Raw genomic sequence first — 14,540 nt, 5'->3', positions numbered from 1 at the left:
CCATATTTGATGACATAATAGCTGAAAACTTCCCTAACATAGGAAAAGAAAGAAATATCCAGGTCCAGGAAACACAGACAGTCCCAAACAGGATAAACACAAAGATGACCACATTGAGACACTGTAATTGAAATGGCAAAAATTAAATATTAATTTTAAATTAATATGAACATTAAAATCAGTAAAGGAAAAGCAAAAAGTTATGTATAGGAGAACTATCAGCTACCAGCGACTTTTCAACAAAAATTTGCAAGCCAGAAGGGAGTGGCATGATATATTTCCAGTGATGAAAAGAAAAACTGTCTTATGACCAAGAGTACTCCACTGGGCAGGCTGTATTTGAAGGAGAAAGCTAAAGTTTTCCAACAAGCAAAAGCTAGGAGTTCCGCAACACAAACACAGCCTTATAAGAAATGTTATATGGTCTTCCCTAAACGAAAAAGAAAAGACCACACTAGAAGTATGAAAATTATCAAAGAAAAAGTCTCATTGGTAAGGGAAAATGAAGGTATATTTGTCCAGGAGAGAGTGAAGGACAGGGAAGCCTGGCATGCTGCAGTCCATGAGGCCGCAGAGTTGGACATGACTGAGCAACTGAACAGCAACAACCTGCAGGGTAGCTATCAACCACTTATAGAGCTAGTAAGAAAGCTAAAAATTGAAAGCAGTAAAATCATCTATATCCACAATAGATACTTAACGAATTCTTGAAATAAAACGCCATAAAATACAATGTCAAAAGAATGAACAATGAGAGGGATAAAAATGCAGAGTCGTAAGGATGTGTTAAACTTAAGAGCCCAACAATTGAAAATAATTACAGTTATAGAATACTGATGTATATATATTGATACATATATATAAGCCTGATGGTAATCACACACCAAAAATCTGTACACACTAAGAAAAAAGAGAAACGAATCCAAATGTAACACTAAGGATAATCATCAAATCACAAGGGAAGAGAGCAAAAGAAGAAACAAAAAAAGAAGCACGAAAACAATTAAAAAACAATAAACAAAATGGCAAAAAGTACATACCTATCAATGACTACTTTAAATATAAATGGACTAAATGAGCCAATTAAAAGGCATGGAATACCTAAACGGGTGCAGAAACAAGATTCATACATATGCTGCTTACAAGAGACTCACTTCAGATCTAAAGACACTCACAGACTGAAAATAAGGGATAGAAAACGTACTCCAAGCAAATGGAAACAAAATTAAAGCCAGGGTAGCAATACTTGTTTCAGACAAAATAGTTGTACAACAAAGACTGTGACAAGAGACAAATAAGAACATTACATAACGATCAAGGGATCGATCCAAGTAGAAGATATATCAATTTTAGATATACACACAACCAACATAGGAGCACCTAAAAACATAAATATTAACAGGCATAAAGGGAGAAATTGATGGTAATGCAGTATAAATATGGGACTTTAACACCCCAATTACCTCAATGGACAGATCATTCAGATAAAAAATGAAAAAGAAAACAAATGTCTTAAATAGCACATTAGACCAGATGGATGCACACACACACACAGACAGACACAGACACACACATCTCTTTCTCCACGAAATTTGAAAGGGTCCTTGACCGGGAGACTGGGAGGTCATTACAAGGACAGGAATTTTATCATCTGAGAAGCATACAGAGGAATCTTATCTCAAGTATCTCAGCTAGTGGGATTCTTTATTCTTCAAGGATTTTACTGGTCTTACGTTTATTGGGCTAAAGTAGCCTTTCACTGACCATCACTAATAGGAATGGAAATACCAAGTTACCAAGATGTAACACAGGGAATCTCATCTTCCCTCGGCAATTAGGATCACCCACCTAACTTGCATAGTAAGTTTATCTCTCTGTTGATTGCTTTCCTACAAATTAAGCCATCTAAAAATTAGAAGAGTCCAAGGTCATACAGACAGAAGGAAACCTTCTGAGATGGAGTTAATAGGTGTAAGAGTAGGAATGAGAGCCACTCCCTGTGGTCACTTTGTTGTCTCAGGAACCACGTATTCTGGCTAGGAGAGAAACAACACCCTATACTCACCACTGGCTTAAAGCACATACCACATCCTGGAAGACAGCATCTCAATCTTGAAGGTGGTTGTCTCTCCACCATCTACATTACTAAATCTTACACAATTCTCGGGCCAGCTGTTTCTGGGTGATATGGGACATGAACTCCTGGCTTCAACGTTCTTTCACAGTAAAACATTTGTTGGCCAAAAGTCGTGTTGTGTGGGATACAGAGACAGGAAATAAACCCTGCAAGACCACTGTGGTACCAACAGCAGCACGGTCATGGGCAGGGAAGGCAGAGCCATTCCTGTTCCAAAGCACATTCCCAAAACAGACTAGCAAGGGCTTGACCTTTCTTTCAGGTCCATCATCCCCAGAGCTGGCCTGGCAGTTCTCTCCCCAGGTATGTTGGGAACTGAATCTTCTTGTGGGTCTGGGGGGAAAAAGTGGTGGGAGAGGCCTTGGTCAGTAGAGGCGTTTCACTGGAGGTCATTACAGATATGTTAACAATTGTATTCATTTATGTATTTATTTCTGGCTGTGCAGGGTCTTCCTTGCTCCATGTGGGCATTCTCTAGAGTGGCTATTCTTCATTCAGGTGTGCAGGCCTCTCACTGTGGTGGCTATGCTTGCTGCAGAGCATAGGCTCCAGGCACACAGGCTTCGCTAGTAACCGCACGCAGGCTCGGTAGGTTTCCTGCGTAGGCTTACTTGTTCTGAATCACGCGGAATCTTCCCAGATCAAGGATCAAACTCATGCCCCCTGCATTAGCAGGCAGATTCTTATCCACTGAGCCACCAGGGAAGTCCAGGGATGTTTTTATTTTGTTTTGTTTCTTATTTCCAATGCAAAGATCTTTAAAGAAGTTAAGGACTGTTTCCTGAAAAGTGGGGGATGGAGGACATTTCCACAGACCAGAAGATTTGAAGAAATCAGCATGTTTTAGGTGCTTACCCACCTTCATCTGATTGTGCCCATAAGCAGACAGAACAGCTCACCAGGAAGCTGTCCGAGTACTTGTCAGAGAATGGCTGCCATGGGAGCCCAGGGACTCGCTCTGTGTGGAGGGAGGTATCTGAGCAGAGGCTCCTGTCTTGTCCAGGGATGGCAGGAAGTCATCAGTGGGCAGGGTTAGAAAACATGGACGTCCTCTAGCTGTCCTGGCTCTCAGGGGACCTGGCTGAGCCTAGGCTCCGTCCTAACTCTGTGGGGCCTCCAGGCGCTCACTGTCTCTCCTGGGACTGTCTCCCTCATCTCTCGAAGGAGGACAAGTCGGCAACAAATATTCTTAAACTTTTTCAAACCACAGAACCATTTCCTCAAAGTAAATGTTATACTTGAGCTGAATATGTGTGTGGCTAGGCTCATTTTTTAAACAGTACGTTTTTGTTTCTTTGTTTTCCTTCTGTGCGATTTTCAATCAAGGATCTGGGTCCCTAGTGAATCTTGGGATATTTTCAGCTCCGAATCAGAAGCTGTGTCATCACCGCTCTTCCTCTGTAAAGGTGCCCCAGGTCACTAGCAGATTGTGTTGCTGCGTGATTTGTGCAAACCAGAGGGGAAAGGGCCTGCCTTTAGGGTAACCGTATCCCAGAGTATTGACACATCCCCCAGAGAAGCACAGTGCTGTGTGTAGGGGTAGGGCGGCACCAGCCAAGGACTGGAACTCAGGCTCAGCCCCCAGGCAGCTCAAGCACCACAGACAAGGCACTGGAGGGATGGCAGATGGAAGCGTCTGGCGAGGGGAGACCAGGACAGGGAGATCTTGCCCAGCAAAAATTACATACTCTCCAAACCAAGACCTTCCCCAGGATGAAAGGTCTAGGTTGTCTTGGACCCTATGGAGCAGCAGCCACCGTGACGGCCAAGAGCAGAGGCGCTTCTCCATTTGTACGGACCACGTGGGGCTCCCTGACTGCAGTTTGGTTTGCACAGCCAGGAGCTTGCAGCCTGACAGGGAGCCTCTTTCTGGCCCACCCAATGGATGAGTGTTTAGAGTCAGATTCTAATTGCCTTTCAAGTGGGTGTTGCTACCATTTGAGCGTGTGCAGTGACATTTCTACCTACTGTATTAAGAGTGTGCTTCCCTGGTAGCTCAGCTGGTATAGAATCCACCTGCAATGTGGTGAGACTTGGGTTCGATCCCTGGGTTGGGACGATCCCCTGGAGAAGGGAAAGCTACCCACTCCAATATTCTTGCCTGGAGACTTCCGTGGATGGAGGAGCCTGGCAGGCTACAGTTTATGGGTCCGCAAGGGGTCGGACACGACTGAGCAACTGAGTGACTAAGCACCTCACAGCACACTAAGGGTGAAAAATAGGGCTGCCCTGTTCCTTCTCTTCCCTCCCTGCGGCCCCTCCCCCAGGGGCCGAGTATGCGCCAGTGGGCAGAGCAGAGATTGCTTCATGGCTAGAACCAAAATGACTGATGTTCTAGACTTGCATGCAATAACACTCCGACTCAGGCTGGATGAGAACGAGGGGCTGGATGAGAACGAGGGGCTTCTCGGAGACCCAGCCCTGCTCTGGGCCAGCTCCCCTGGCTGTGGGGGTTCAAGGTCAGCTCAGGTACCCCCCCACTCCCCAGTAGGAGGGTCTCTGTCCTGGAGCTGCAGCCCCAGGCTGTGCTCTTGGTGTCGGGGACCCATGGTGTGACCCACTCCTCCCTGCCATGTACCCAGAGCAAGGAGCTAAGGAGTTCACCCTGAGTCCCAGGACCAGAGAGGTTCATGTCTTCCCCTGTTGGTGCTCAGCTTCAGCCCTGGCAGGAGGGCCAGCCCTGGAAGACAGGTGTGGGGAAGCAGACCTGGGTGACAGCTTTGCATGGGGTTCAGGGGAAGAGATGGTGGGAGGGGGGGAGGAGGAACAGAAAACAGCAGAATCCTGTCATTGCCTTTCTAAACACACAGTGAGCGTTTGTGAATAGGAGTCAGTGAATAAATAAGCAACCAGCCCTTCGAGCCCAGCTGAGACGCAGTTACTGAGCTGCAGGCACCCCAATCCTGCAGTGTGATTCTGGATCAGCCCCAGGGAGGATGGTCTGGTTCCTGCAGTCAGAAGCTTTTCATGGTTTTCTTCATCCAGGGCACGAGACTTGAGACTTTGGTGCAGGACCCTGGAGATGACACATTACTTTTTCCATTGAAGACAATGCCCAGGGGCTAGATTGTCACACCCCAGAGTCCCCGTGGGGACACAAAAGGGGAAAGACTGAGCCAGCTCGACTCCTGGTCCTGCCCCCCCCAGTCGTAAGGCTCCTCTAGACGATGGCAGCCTTACAGGGCCTCCATCGGAGCACAGGGCAGGACACTGTCAGTGCTTCACTGCACCCAGGTGGCAGCTCCATCTCCTCTCCCAGGTCCCTGATCTGCTCCACAGGGAGATGCTCCAGGACTGTTGACTCCGGGCTGGTCTCCAAGAACACAGAAGCAGGGGTTCAGGCTGACACTCAACATGAAGGACGAGCCTATTATCCAGTTCAGGAGTGCTCCACAATGCAGGTCATTACACAGAACCCAGGAGGCAGGCTCCATCCTGCACATCAAGGCTGTTCCACTCCTGGGCGAAATTACAGATTTAGTGCCCCCCTGTCCTCACGGGACTGACCCTCTGCCTCTGTGTTGCTCACAGTGCTGGGCATTCTGAGGTCACACAGACTAGAGTGGTTGGGAGCAGTCGTTTGTGGCTGTGGTTCAAGCAGGACTTGTGATGCTGTCCCTCCTCTTATCAGCTCCACGTATTCCTTTTGCAGAAGTCAGTGACACAAGATCTCTGCATCGCACATCAAAGCTGCACAGATGGTAGATCTCTTATCGAGGTGGACAGTGAGGAGGGCCCAATGTGAACCAAATGCTGAAGGTGATTCCTGCCCAGCTCCTTCACAAAGCCCTGCCTAACCCCTCCCCACCCCACCGCCACCCCACCCCCACCCCCGCCACCATGACATATTCCTTGGGGGACATTTAGAAAAGCCCAGAGACATCTTTGATTCAGAACTTGGAGGAGAAGGGAATGTTGATACTGGTACCTAACGGGGAGAGGCCAGGGGTGCTGTAAACACCCTGCAACTCAGCATGTTCCTAGTGATTCTGAAGAGCCCTAAAGATGGCTCAGAGTTAATGATGATGGCAGGGGAGGATCTGCTCTACTTTCTTCTTTAAGGTGGACATCGGGGTCCTGCCACTCCAGGGAACCCCTTTCTCTTCTCTCTCTCCCTATTGTTCTTCACTGTATCCTCTCTGTCTCTCACACACACACACCACACTCCCCCCTTTCAAGGCTTCTGGAATTCCTGATGCTGGGAGAAGAGAGAGGAGACACACACTCAGGTCTGGAAGATGGGATTTATTGGGAATTCTATGACCTGAAGGGGCCTTCCTGAGGATTAGGGACGTGACGGGGCTTTAAGAGGAAAACCAGAGGCAGATCCAGGGTGAGTGGCACTGAGAACCTGCCGGAGTCCTGCTCTTGTTTCCCCTCAGGCTGGCCCAGGTTCCAGGTTAATCCTCTTTCAGGACCTCATCGATCCAGGGCCGGTAAGGGGAGATCCGGGTGAAGACGGCGGGGGGCTTTGCACTGGACAGTCCATAGGAGACAATGCCCTGGGCCACCCCAGCACACAGAAGAGGGCCCCCTGAGTCTCCCTGTGGAAAGAGAAGGAAAGGGAGAGAGAGAAGGTGAGCCGGGAAACCACCCCCTCCTCGCTGTGGTCCCAATCTGAGTTGATCGGACCTGTCATCAGGCTCAGGAACACGGGCTCCTCATGAGATGATACGTCTCTGATGCTGTTCTCTTTCCTTCTTGGCACGCCCTGACCCAGGGAGGCACCCCTTGACCCTGAGCAGACCCTGGTCAGAGACCCCACAGGGCAAAGGGAGGATGATCTGAAGAGGGACAGTCCCAGGTCCTCAGACCTGAGGTCTCACACTTTGTCACTGGCTGACACTCCTAACTCTGTCTCCTTCCAAAGGTGTCTGCACCCTGGACAGTGATTTGTGGGGAAGACCGTAGTCTGAGAATCACCTTAAATGCAGATTTTGTGCTCTGGGGATTGCCCACACACAGCTGGAGATTGTGGTCAAAAGCAGGGAAGTGGCTGCAGGCACGGGGCTCCATGAGTCTCAGCTTCACCTCTTGCAGAGTGCTGGAGGCTGGTTCCTTCACACCTGTTTTTCCCCAGCCAGCCACCCGGCACATTCTCCCGGGACGGATGAAGGTGACATGGGGTGGAAGGGGGAGTGTCCCCACAGCCAGGGTCAGGTTTGCTTTCTCCTTCAACTGTGAAGGAAATGAGGGCTGTCAGTGATGGAAATGGGCTTGGGGAAGGGTGGAGGCAACGAGGGAGGGACAGGGCAGCTGCTCCACATGAGTGCCCCTTCCAGAGGCTGAGCAGATGGGTGCTGGTGAGAGGCAGGTTGGGAAAGTATGAGGGTAATGGGACCTGAAGGAGAAGCCCTGGAGAACAGGGAGAGGGGAAGGAAGCCTGGAGAACAGGGAGTGGGAAGGAAGCCTGGAGAACAGAGAGAGGGGAAGGAAGCCTGGGGAACAGAGAGATGGAAGGAAGCCTGGGGAACAGGGAGAGGGGAAGAGGAAGAAGAATTTGCACCTTCAGTAACATGATGTCGTGGAGACCAACAGGCTCATATTTTGGGTAAGGAAACTGTTTTATGACCTCAAGCCTCTGCCATGTGTCTTCTTTCTTTTGTATGTTTTGGGCTCCGAGGGTGACTGTTACAGACCTATGTGAGGGAGAAGGCCAAGGTGAAACGCTGATGGTGGGGCATCTGCTGAGATATGCCCACTCTGAGAAAGGGTGTGCAGTCTCTCGCAGGGTGAGCGATCTCTTCCCACCTCCCTCTTTTGAACTACTCATGTATGTGAGGGGCTCAGGCTTTATTCAAGGAAGAGCTTTCACAGGGACAGAGATAATTTCCAGGGCCTTTGGGACGCCAGGGAGTGAGTAGGCTCTGAAGGACCCAGGGGACAGTGTAGGTACTTCCTAATTAAGGTGCCCTAATGAGGGCCACCTCTCTGAGGGCAGAGGTGTCTGAGGAAAGGGGGTAGTGGTGGGGTCTCAGGTGGACCCTGTTCTCTGTCTCCCAAGGACAGGGTGGGTTCAGGTCCCCAGGAACTAAAGGCCAGTTCTTGAAAAGGGCATGGAGGAAGTGGTCGAGAACTGAGTGGGCCCCTGAAGGATGACTCCACATCCTTTGTGTTGGGGTTGGGGAGGGGGAGCTGCTTTTAGAAGAGGGGCACTGGGATGAGGTCCCCTCTCCCGTGAGGGGAGCTGAGCTCACAGTGACTGAGGATCAGGACAGCCGTTCCACTGAGAATGATTTCCTTAAGGCCAAGTATTGTCTCTCCCTAAAGAGACCCAGCCCTAGGAGCTCCCCTCAGGCCCCGAGGAGGTGTTCCTGGTTGCTCCCCTGGATGCTCACCTCCCACTTGGAGATAAACAGGACCCACTGTCTCACCTTCCTGCACAGTGCGCAGCCGACAGCACAAAGTCCCTTCTTATCAGGAAACCACCACAAGCCACCTGCTTTCCCTGGGAGGTGACAATTTCCAGGTAGGCCATGTAGGGGCGGGAGTGTGGCTTGCTCTCTGTGCCCCCGATGATCTCCCCTGGAACACAGAACCCCAGGGCCTGAACACAGAGGGTGCACCGGCTGGCTTCAAGTCGGAACAGGCGTCTCTGGAATCCGCACTCGCCCCGAGTTCTGCCCTCTTCCTCTCGGGTGGCTCTGGTGTCTCCTGCCTCTGCTCCAGGCACAGCAGCCAAGCTGGCCTCGGACGCCTCGCAGTTACACTCAACTGTTCGAACCACTCCTATTCTGCCCACACTCAACCTTCCTTGTCCCCGTGCATGACCAGCTCTCCAGGTTCCTGTCTCCACCATCTCCATATCCCAGGTTGCTCAGAGATCAGCCAAGTTACAAGGCCAGAAGGTGAAGGGAACACAGGACTTTCAGCTCAGTGTCACACATTCCATTCAGAGAAGACCACCCCTGGGGCCCCCTGCTCTGGGCTTTCCCTCAATCGAGGTGGGCTCCTTGTTCCTGGGAACGACCATGGGCTACAGAGTTAGGGTGTGCGCAGCCCAAGGGGAAACTTCACTCTGGGGTGTTGGGGAGAAAGCCTGGGATTCTGTTTAAGGGTCAGCAATCTTCCGAGTGAATCTTGTTTTAGGGGTTGATCCTGCAGTTTCCAGAAGGAGTGGCCGGGCAACTCACCACCCTGGGCTCTGCAGCAGAGGAGGAGGAGCACCAGCGGGAGAGGAGGACGATGCATCTTCTCAGAGAGGCTGCCCAGGGCACGTGCTGCTTCTGTTTCCTAGTCTTGGGTTTTTCACCCCCAACAAGTGAGGGCAGGGCCAGGCTGGTAACCACAGGAAGTGACTGGTCATGTTCTCTTCTCTCATACTGTGCCTGCGTCTTTCTAATCAGAATTTCCCCTAGAGATGCCCTCTGTTTTGTGTGAGGTGAAGCTGAGGCCTGAACCTCCAAGTTTTGGCCTCAGGGATGAGCTCTCCAGTGTGGTCCCTCATTGGTGTGGAGGTGGAGGGCTCATGTCCTTCCCAGACACGGCAGCTGATTAAGGCCCATCAGAGACATGGGTGGGGGAGAGTCTTTACTCTGAGAATTCAGAAGCATATGCACATTGAAGACAGTGACCACAGTAGGAAATACATTTGCAAAAAGACCCAACACATATACCATAGGTATGTGTGAGTACAAAGGCACAAACCTACAAACATACAAATGAATCCAAAGTTGCAGGAAACAATACTCATCCTTAATCACGTGCAATGCAGTCTAAGCTGCCACTCCTTTGCATCCCATCTTTTTCCACTCCAGATTAAACTGCAAGCTACCCCCCACTTCAGCATGGTTACCTGCAATTTGAAAAACAGTAATCTGCATCTCTCTCTCCCTCCTAACCAAGGGTTCCTAGGCAGAAGACCGTGATGAAAGAATATTAGGTAAGGGAAGAGACCACACTCTACGGTTGGGCTTTACATACATTATCATAAGAGCAAATGAGATTGGAATTAGGACTTTAAAGAGCTCATGAATATCAATTCTTGTCACTCTCTTAGATGTATTGTTACTTTTATAACAATCCTGTGAAGTACATAGAGTTATCTCTATTTTCTGAATCTTGCTATCAAAGCTTATGCCTCAGAATTAGACTTCCCTCATTTCATACAAAGGGCCCTTCTGCTGTACCATCAAAGGCAGGGAAATCTAGTCACACTAATGGGAATGTCAATGTTGTTCCAGGGGTGCTGGGGTTCCTATCTTACATGAGGAATCAAGCTCATTTGATTGAAATAGAATATATACAGATGTCAGGATCCAGGCAAGAATACTGGAGTGGGTTGCCATTTCCTTCTCCAGGGTTTCCCATCACAACCTTGGGAATTACCATTAGCATTGTTTTCAGTTCAGTTCAGTTCAGTTCAGTCGCTCAGTCGTGTCAGACTCTTTGTGACCCCGTGAATCGCAGCACACCAGGCCTCCCTGTTCATCACCAACTCCCGAAGTTCACTCAGACTCGCGTCCATTGAGTCAGTGATGCCATCCAGCCATCTCACCCTCTGTCATCCCCTTCTCCTCCTGCCCCCAATCCCTCCCAGCATCAGAGTCTTTTCCAGTGAGTCAACGCTTCACATGAGGTGGCCAAAGTACTGGAGCTTCAGCTTTAGCATCATTCCTTCCAGAGAAACCCAGGGCTGATCTCCTTCAGAATGGACTGGTTGGATCTCCTCGCAGTCCAAGGGACTCGCAAGAGTCTTCTCCAATACCACAGTTCAAAAGCAACAATATTTCGGTGTTCAGCTTTCTTCACAGTCCAACTTTCACATCCATACATGACCACAGGAAAAACCATAGCCTTGACTAGACGGACCTTAGTCGGCAAAGTAAAGTCTCTCCTTTTGAATATGCTATCTAGGTTGGTCATAACTTTTCTTCCAAGGAGTAAGCGTCTTTTAATTTCATGGCTGCAGTCACCATCTGCAGTGATTTTGGAGCCCAAAAAGATAAAGTCTGACACTGTTTCCACTGTTCCCCATCTATTTCCCATGAAGTGATGGGACCAGATCTTCGTTTTCTGAATGTTGAGCTTTAAGCCAACTTTTTCACTCTCCACTTTCACTTTCATCAAGAGGCTTTTTAGTTCCTCTTCACATTGGATCAGATGGTAAAAGCGTCTGCCTATAATGCAGGAGACCTGGGTTCGATTCCTGGGTTGAGAAGATCCCCTGGAGAAGGAAATGGCAACCCACTCCAGTATTCTTGCCTGGAAAATTCCATGGACAGAGGAGCCTGGTAGGCTACAGTCTATGGGGTCACAAAGAGTCGGACACGACTGAGCGACTTCACTTAAATTTTTGCCATAAGGGTGGTATCATCTGCATTTCTGAGCTTATTGATATTTCTTCTGGCAATCTTGATTCCAGCTTGATTTCTTCCAGTCCAGCGTTTCTCATGATGTACTCTGCATAGAAGTTAAATAAGCAGGGTGACAATATACAGCCTTGATGTACTCCTTTTCTTAATTGGAACCAGTCTGTTGTTCCATGTCCTGTTCTAACTGTTACCTCCTGACCTGCATACAGATTTCTCAAGAGGCAGATCAGGTGGTCTGGTATTCCATCTCTCTCAGAATTTTCCACAGTTTATTGTGATGCACACAGTCAAAGGCTTTGGCATAGTCAATAAATCAGAAATAGATGTTTCTCTGGAACTCTCTTGCTTTTTCCATGATCCAGTGAATGTTGGCAATTTGATCTCTGGTTCCTCTGCCTTTTCTAAAACCAGCTTGAACATCAGGGAGTTCACGGTTCATGTATTGCTGAAGCCTGGCTTGGAGAATTTTGAGCATTGCTTTACTAGCATGTGAGATGAGTGCAATTGTGCGGTAGTTTGAGCATACTTTGGCATTGCCTTTCTTTGGGAATGGAATGAAAACTGACCTTTTCCAGTCCTGTGGCCACTGCTGAGTTTTCCACATTTGCTGGCATATTGAGTGCAGCACTTTCACAGCATCATCTTTCAAGATTTGAAATAGCTCAACTGGAATTCCATCACCTCCACAAGCTTTGTTCGTAGTGATGCTTTCTAAGGCCCACTTGACTTCACATTCCAGGATGTCTGGCTCTAGATGAGTTATCACACCATCATGATTATCTGGGTCATGAGGATCTTTTTTGTACAGTTCTTCTGTGTATTCTTGCCACCTCTTCTTAATATCTTCTGCTTCTGTTAGGTCCAGACCATTTCTGTCCGTTATCAAGCCCATCTTTGCATGAAATGTTCCCTTGGTATCTCTAATTTTCTTGAAGACATCTGTAGTCTTTCCCATTCTGTTCTTTTCTTCTATTTCTTTGCATTGATCACTGAAGAGGGCTTTCTTATCTCTTCTTGCTATTCTTTGGAACTCTGCATTCAGATGCTTATATCTTTCCTTTTCTCCTTTGTTTTTCACCTCTCTTCTTTTCACAGCTATTTGTAAGGCCTCCCCAGACAGCCATTTTGCTTTTTTGCATTTCTTTTCCATGGGGATGGTCTTGATCCCTGTCTCCTGTACAATGTCACGAACCTCATTCCATAGTTCATCGGGCTCTCTATCTATCAGATCTAGGCCCTTAAATCTATTTCTCACTTCCACTGTATAATCATAAGGGATTTGATTTAGGTCATACCTGAGTGGTCTAGTGGTTTTCCCTACTTTCTTCCATTTAAGTCTGAATTTGGTAATAAGGAGTTCATGATCTGAGCCACATTCAGCTCCCGGTCTTGTTTTTGTTGACTGTATAGAGCTTCTCCATCTTTGGCTGCAAAGAATATAATCAATCTGATTTTGGTGTTGACCATCTGGTGATGTCCATGTGTAGAGTCTTCTCTTGTGTTGTTGGAAGAGAGTGTTTGCTATGACGAGTGCATTTTCTTGGCAAAACTATTAGTCTTTGCCCTGCTTCATTCTGCATTCCAAGGCCAAATTTGCCTGTTACTCCAGGTGTTTCTTGACTTCCTACTTTTGAATTCCAGTCCCCTATAATGAAAAGGACATCTTTTTTGGGTGTTAGTTCTAAAAGGTCTTATAGGTCTTCATAGAACCATTCAACTTCAGCTTCTTCAGCGTTACTGGTTGGGGCATAGACTTGGATTACTGTGATATTGAATGGTTTGCCTTGGAGACGAACAGAGATCATTCTGTCATTTTTGAGATTGCATCCAAGTACTGTATTTCGGACTCTTCTGTTGACCATGATGGCTCCTCCATTTCTTCTGAGGGATTCCTGCCCACAGTAGTAGATATAATGGTCACCTGAGTTAAATTCACCCATTCCAGTCCATTTTAGTTTGCTGATTCCTAGAATGTCAGCGTTCACTCTTGCCATCTCTTGTTTGACCACTTGCAATTTGCCTTGATTCATGGACCTGACATTCCAGGTTCCTATGCAATATTGCTCTTTACAGCATCGGACCTTCCTTCTATCACCAGTCACATCCACAGCTGGATATTGTTTTTGCTTTGGCTCCATCCCTTCATTCTTTCTGGAGTTCTTTCTCCACTGATCTCCTGTAGCGTGTTGGGTACCTACTGACCTGGGAGTTCCTCTTTCAGTATCCTATCATTTCGCCTTTTCATCCTGTTCATGGGGTTCCCAAGGCAAGAATACTGAAGTGGCTTGCCATTCCCTTCTCCAGTGGACCACATTCTGTCAGACCTCTCCACCGTGACCCGCCCATCTTGGGTTGCCCAGCGGGCATGGCGTAGTTTCATTGAGTTAGAAAAGGCTGTGGTCCTAGTGTGATTAGACTGTCTAGTTCTGTGAGTATGGTTTCAGTGTGTCTGCCCTCTGATGCCCTCTTGCAACACCTACCATCTTACTTGGGTTTCTCTTACCTTGGGTGTGCGGTGTCACTTCACAGCTGCTCCAGCAAAGCGCAGCCGCTGCTCCTTACCTTCGATGAAGGGTATCTCCTCACCGCCGCCCTTCCTAACCTTCAACGTGGGAGAGATCCTCTAGGCCCTCCTGCACCCGTGCAGCCACCGCTCCTTGGACGAGGGGTTGCTAGAAGATTTAAACAGAAAGATATTCCATGTTCATGTTTGGAAGAGAAAATATTTTTTAAATGTCATTTCTCCAAAAAGTGGTCTATAGATTCACTGCATCCAAGAGGTATTTCTTAGAACTTTCTGGGTTCTAAATAGACATGGAAAATAGATGTGGGAAAATCCATGACCAAAAATAGCCAGGTCGTCCTAAAGAATGAGAACAAGATGGCAGGTCTTGCTTTAGCAAATGAAGTCATAGTACTGAGGATGGTGTGGCACTGATGGAGCACAGGGATATGGACTAATGGACAAGAAAAAGAGACCCCACACATATTGGCACAATGATACACACACATCAAGGGCTACCCAGGTGCCTCAACAGTAAGGAGTCCACCAAATAACGCAGAAGACCCAGGTTCAATCCCTGGGTTGG

General features: G+C 48.1%; 1 protein-coding gene across 1 annotated transcript; it reads right to left on the bottom strand.

Moving 5' to 3' along the window:
• Positions 1 to 6,537: 6,537 nt before the first annotated feature.
• On the bottom strand, positions 6,538 to 9,328 carry LOC128066767 (mast cell protease 2). Its single transcript, XM_052659873.1, has 5 exons — positions 9,271 to 9,328; positions 8,512 to 8,662; positions 7,644 to 7,776; positions 7,061 to 7,315; positions 6,538 to 6,681 (listed from the first exon to the last, which is right to left on the bottom strand). The coding sequence occupies exons 1-5, from the start codon at positions 9,326 to 9,328 to the stop codon at positions 6,538 to 6,540; spliced, it is 741 nt and encodes a 246-aa protein (XP_052515833.1).
• Positions 9,329 to 14,540: the final 5,212 nt, after the last annotated feature.

This window comes from Budorcas taxicolor, chromosome 21 (assembly GCF_023091745.1).
Source record: "Budorcas taxicolor isolate Tak-1 chromosome 21, Takin1.1, whole genome shotgun sequence".
In the NCBI taxonomy this organism is placed as follows: Eukaryota; Metazoa; Chordata; class Mammalia; order Artiodactyla; family Bovidae; genus Budorcas; species Budorcas taxicolor.
The sequence above is the reverse complement of the archived record's forward strand: the minus strand, read 5'-3'. Positions and strand labels throughout refer to the sequence as shown.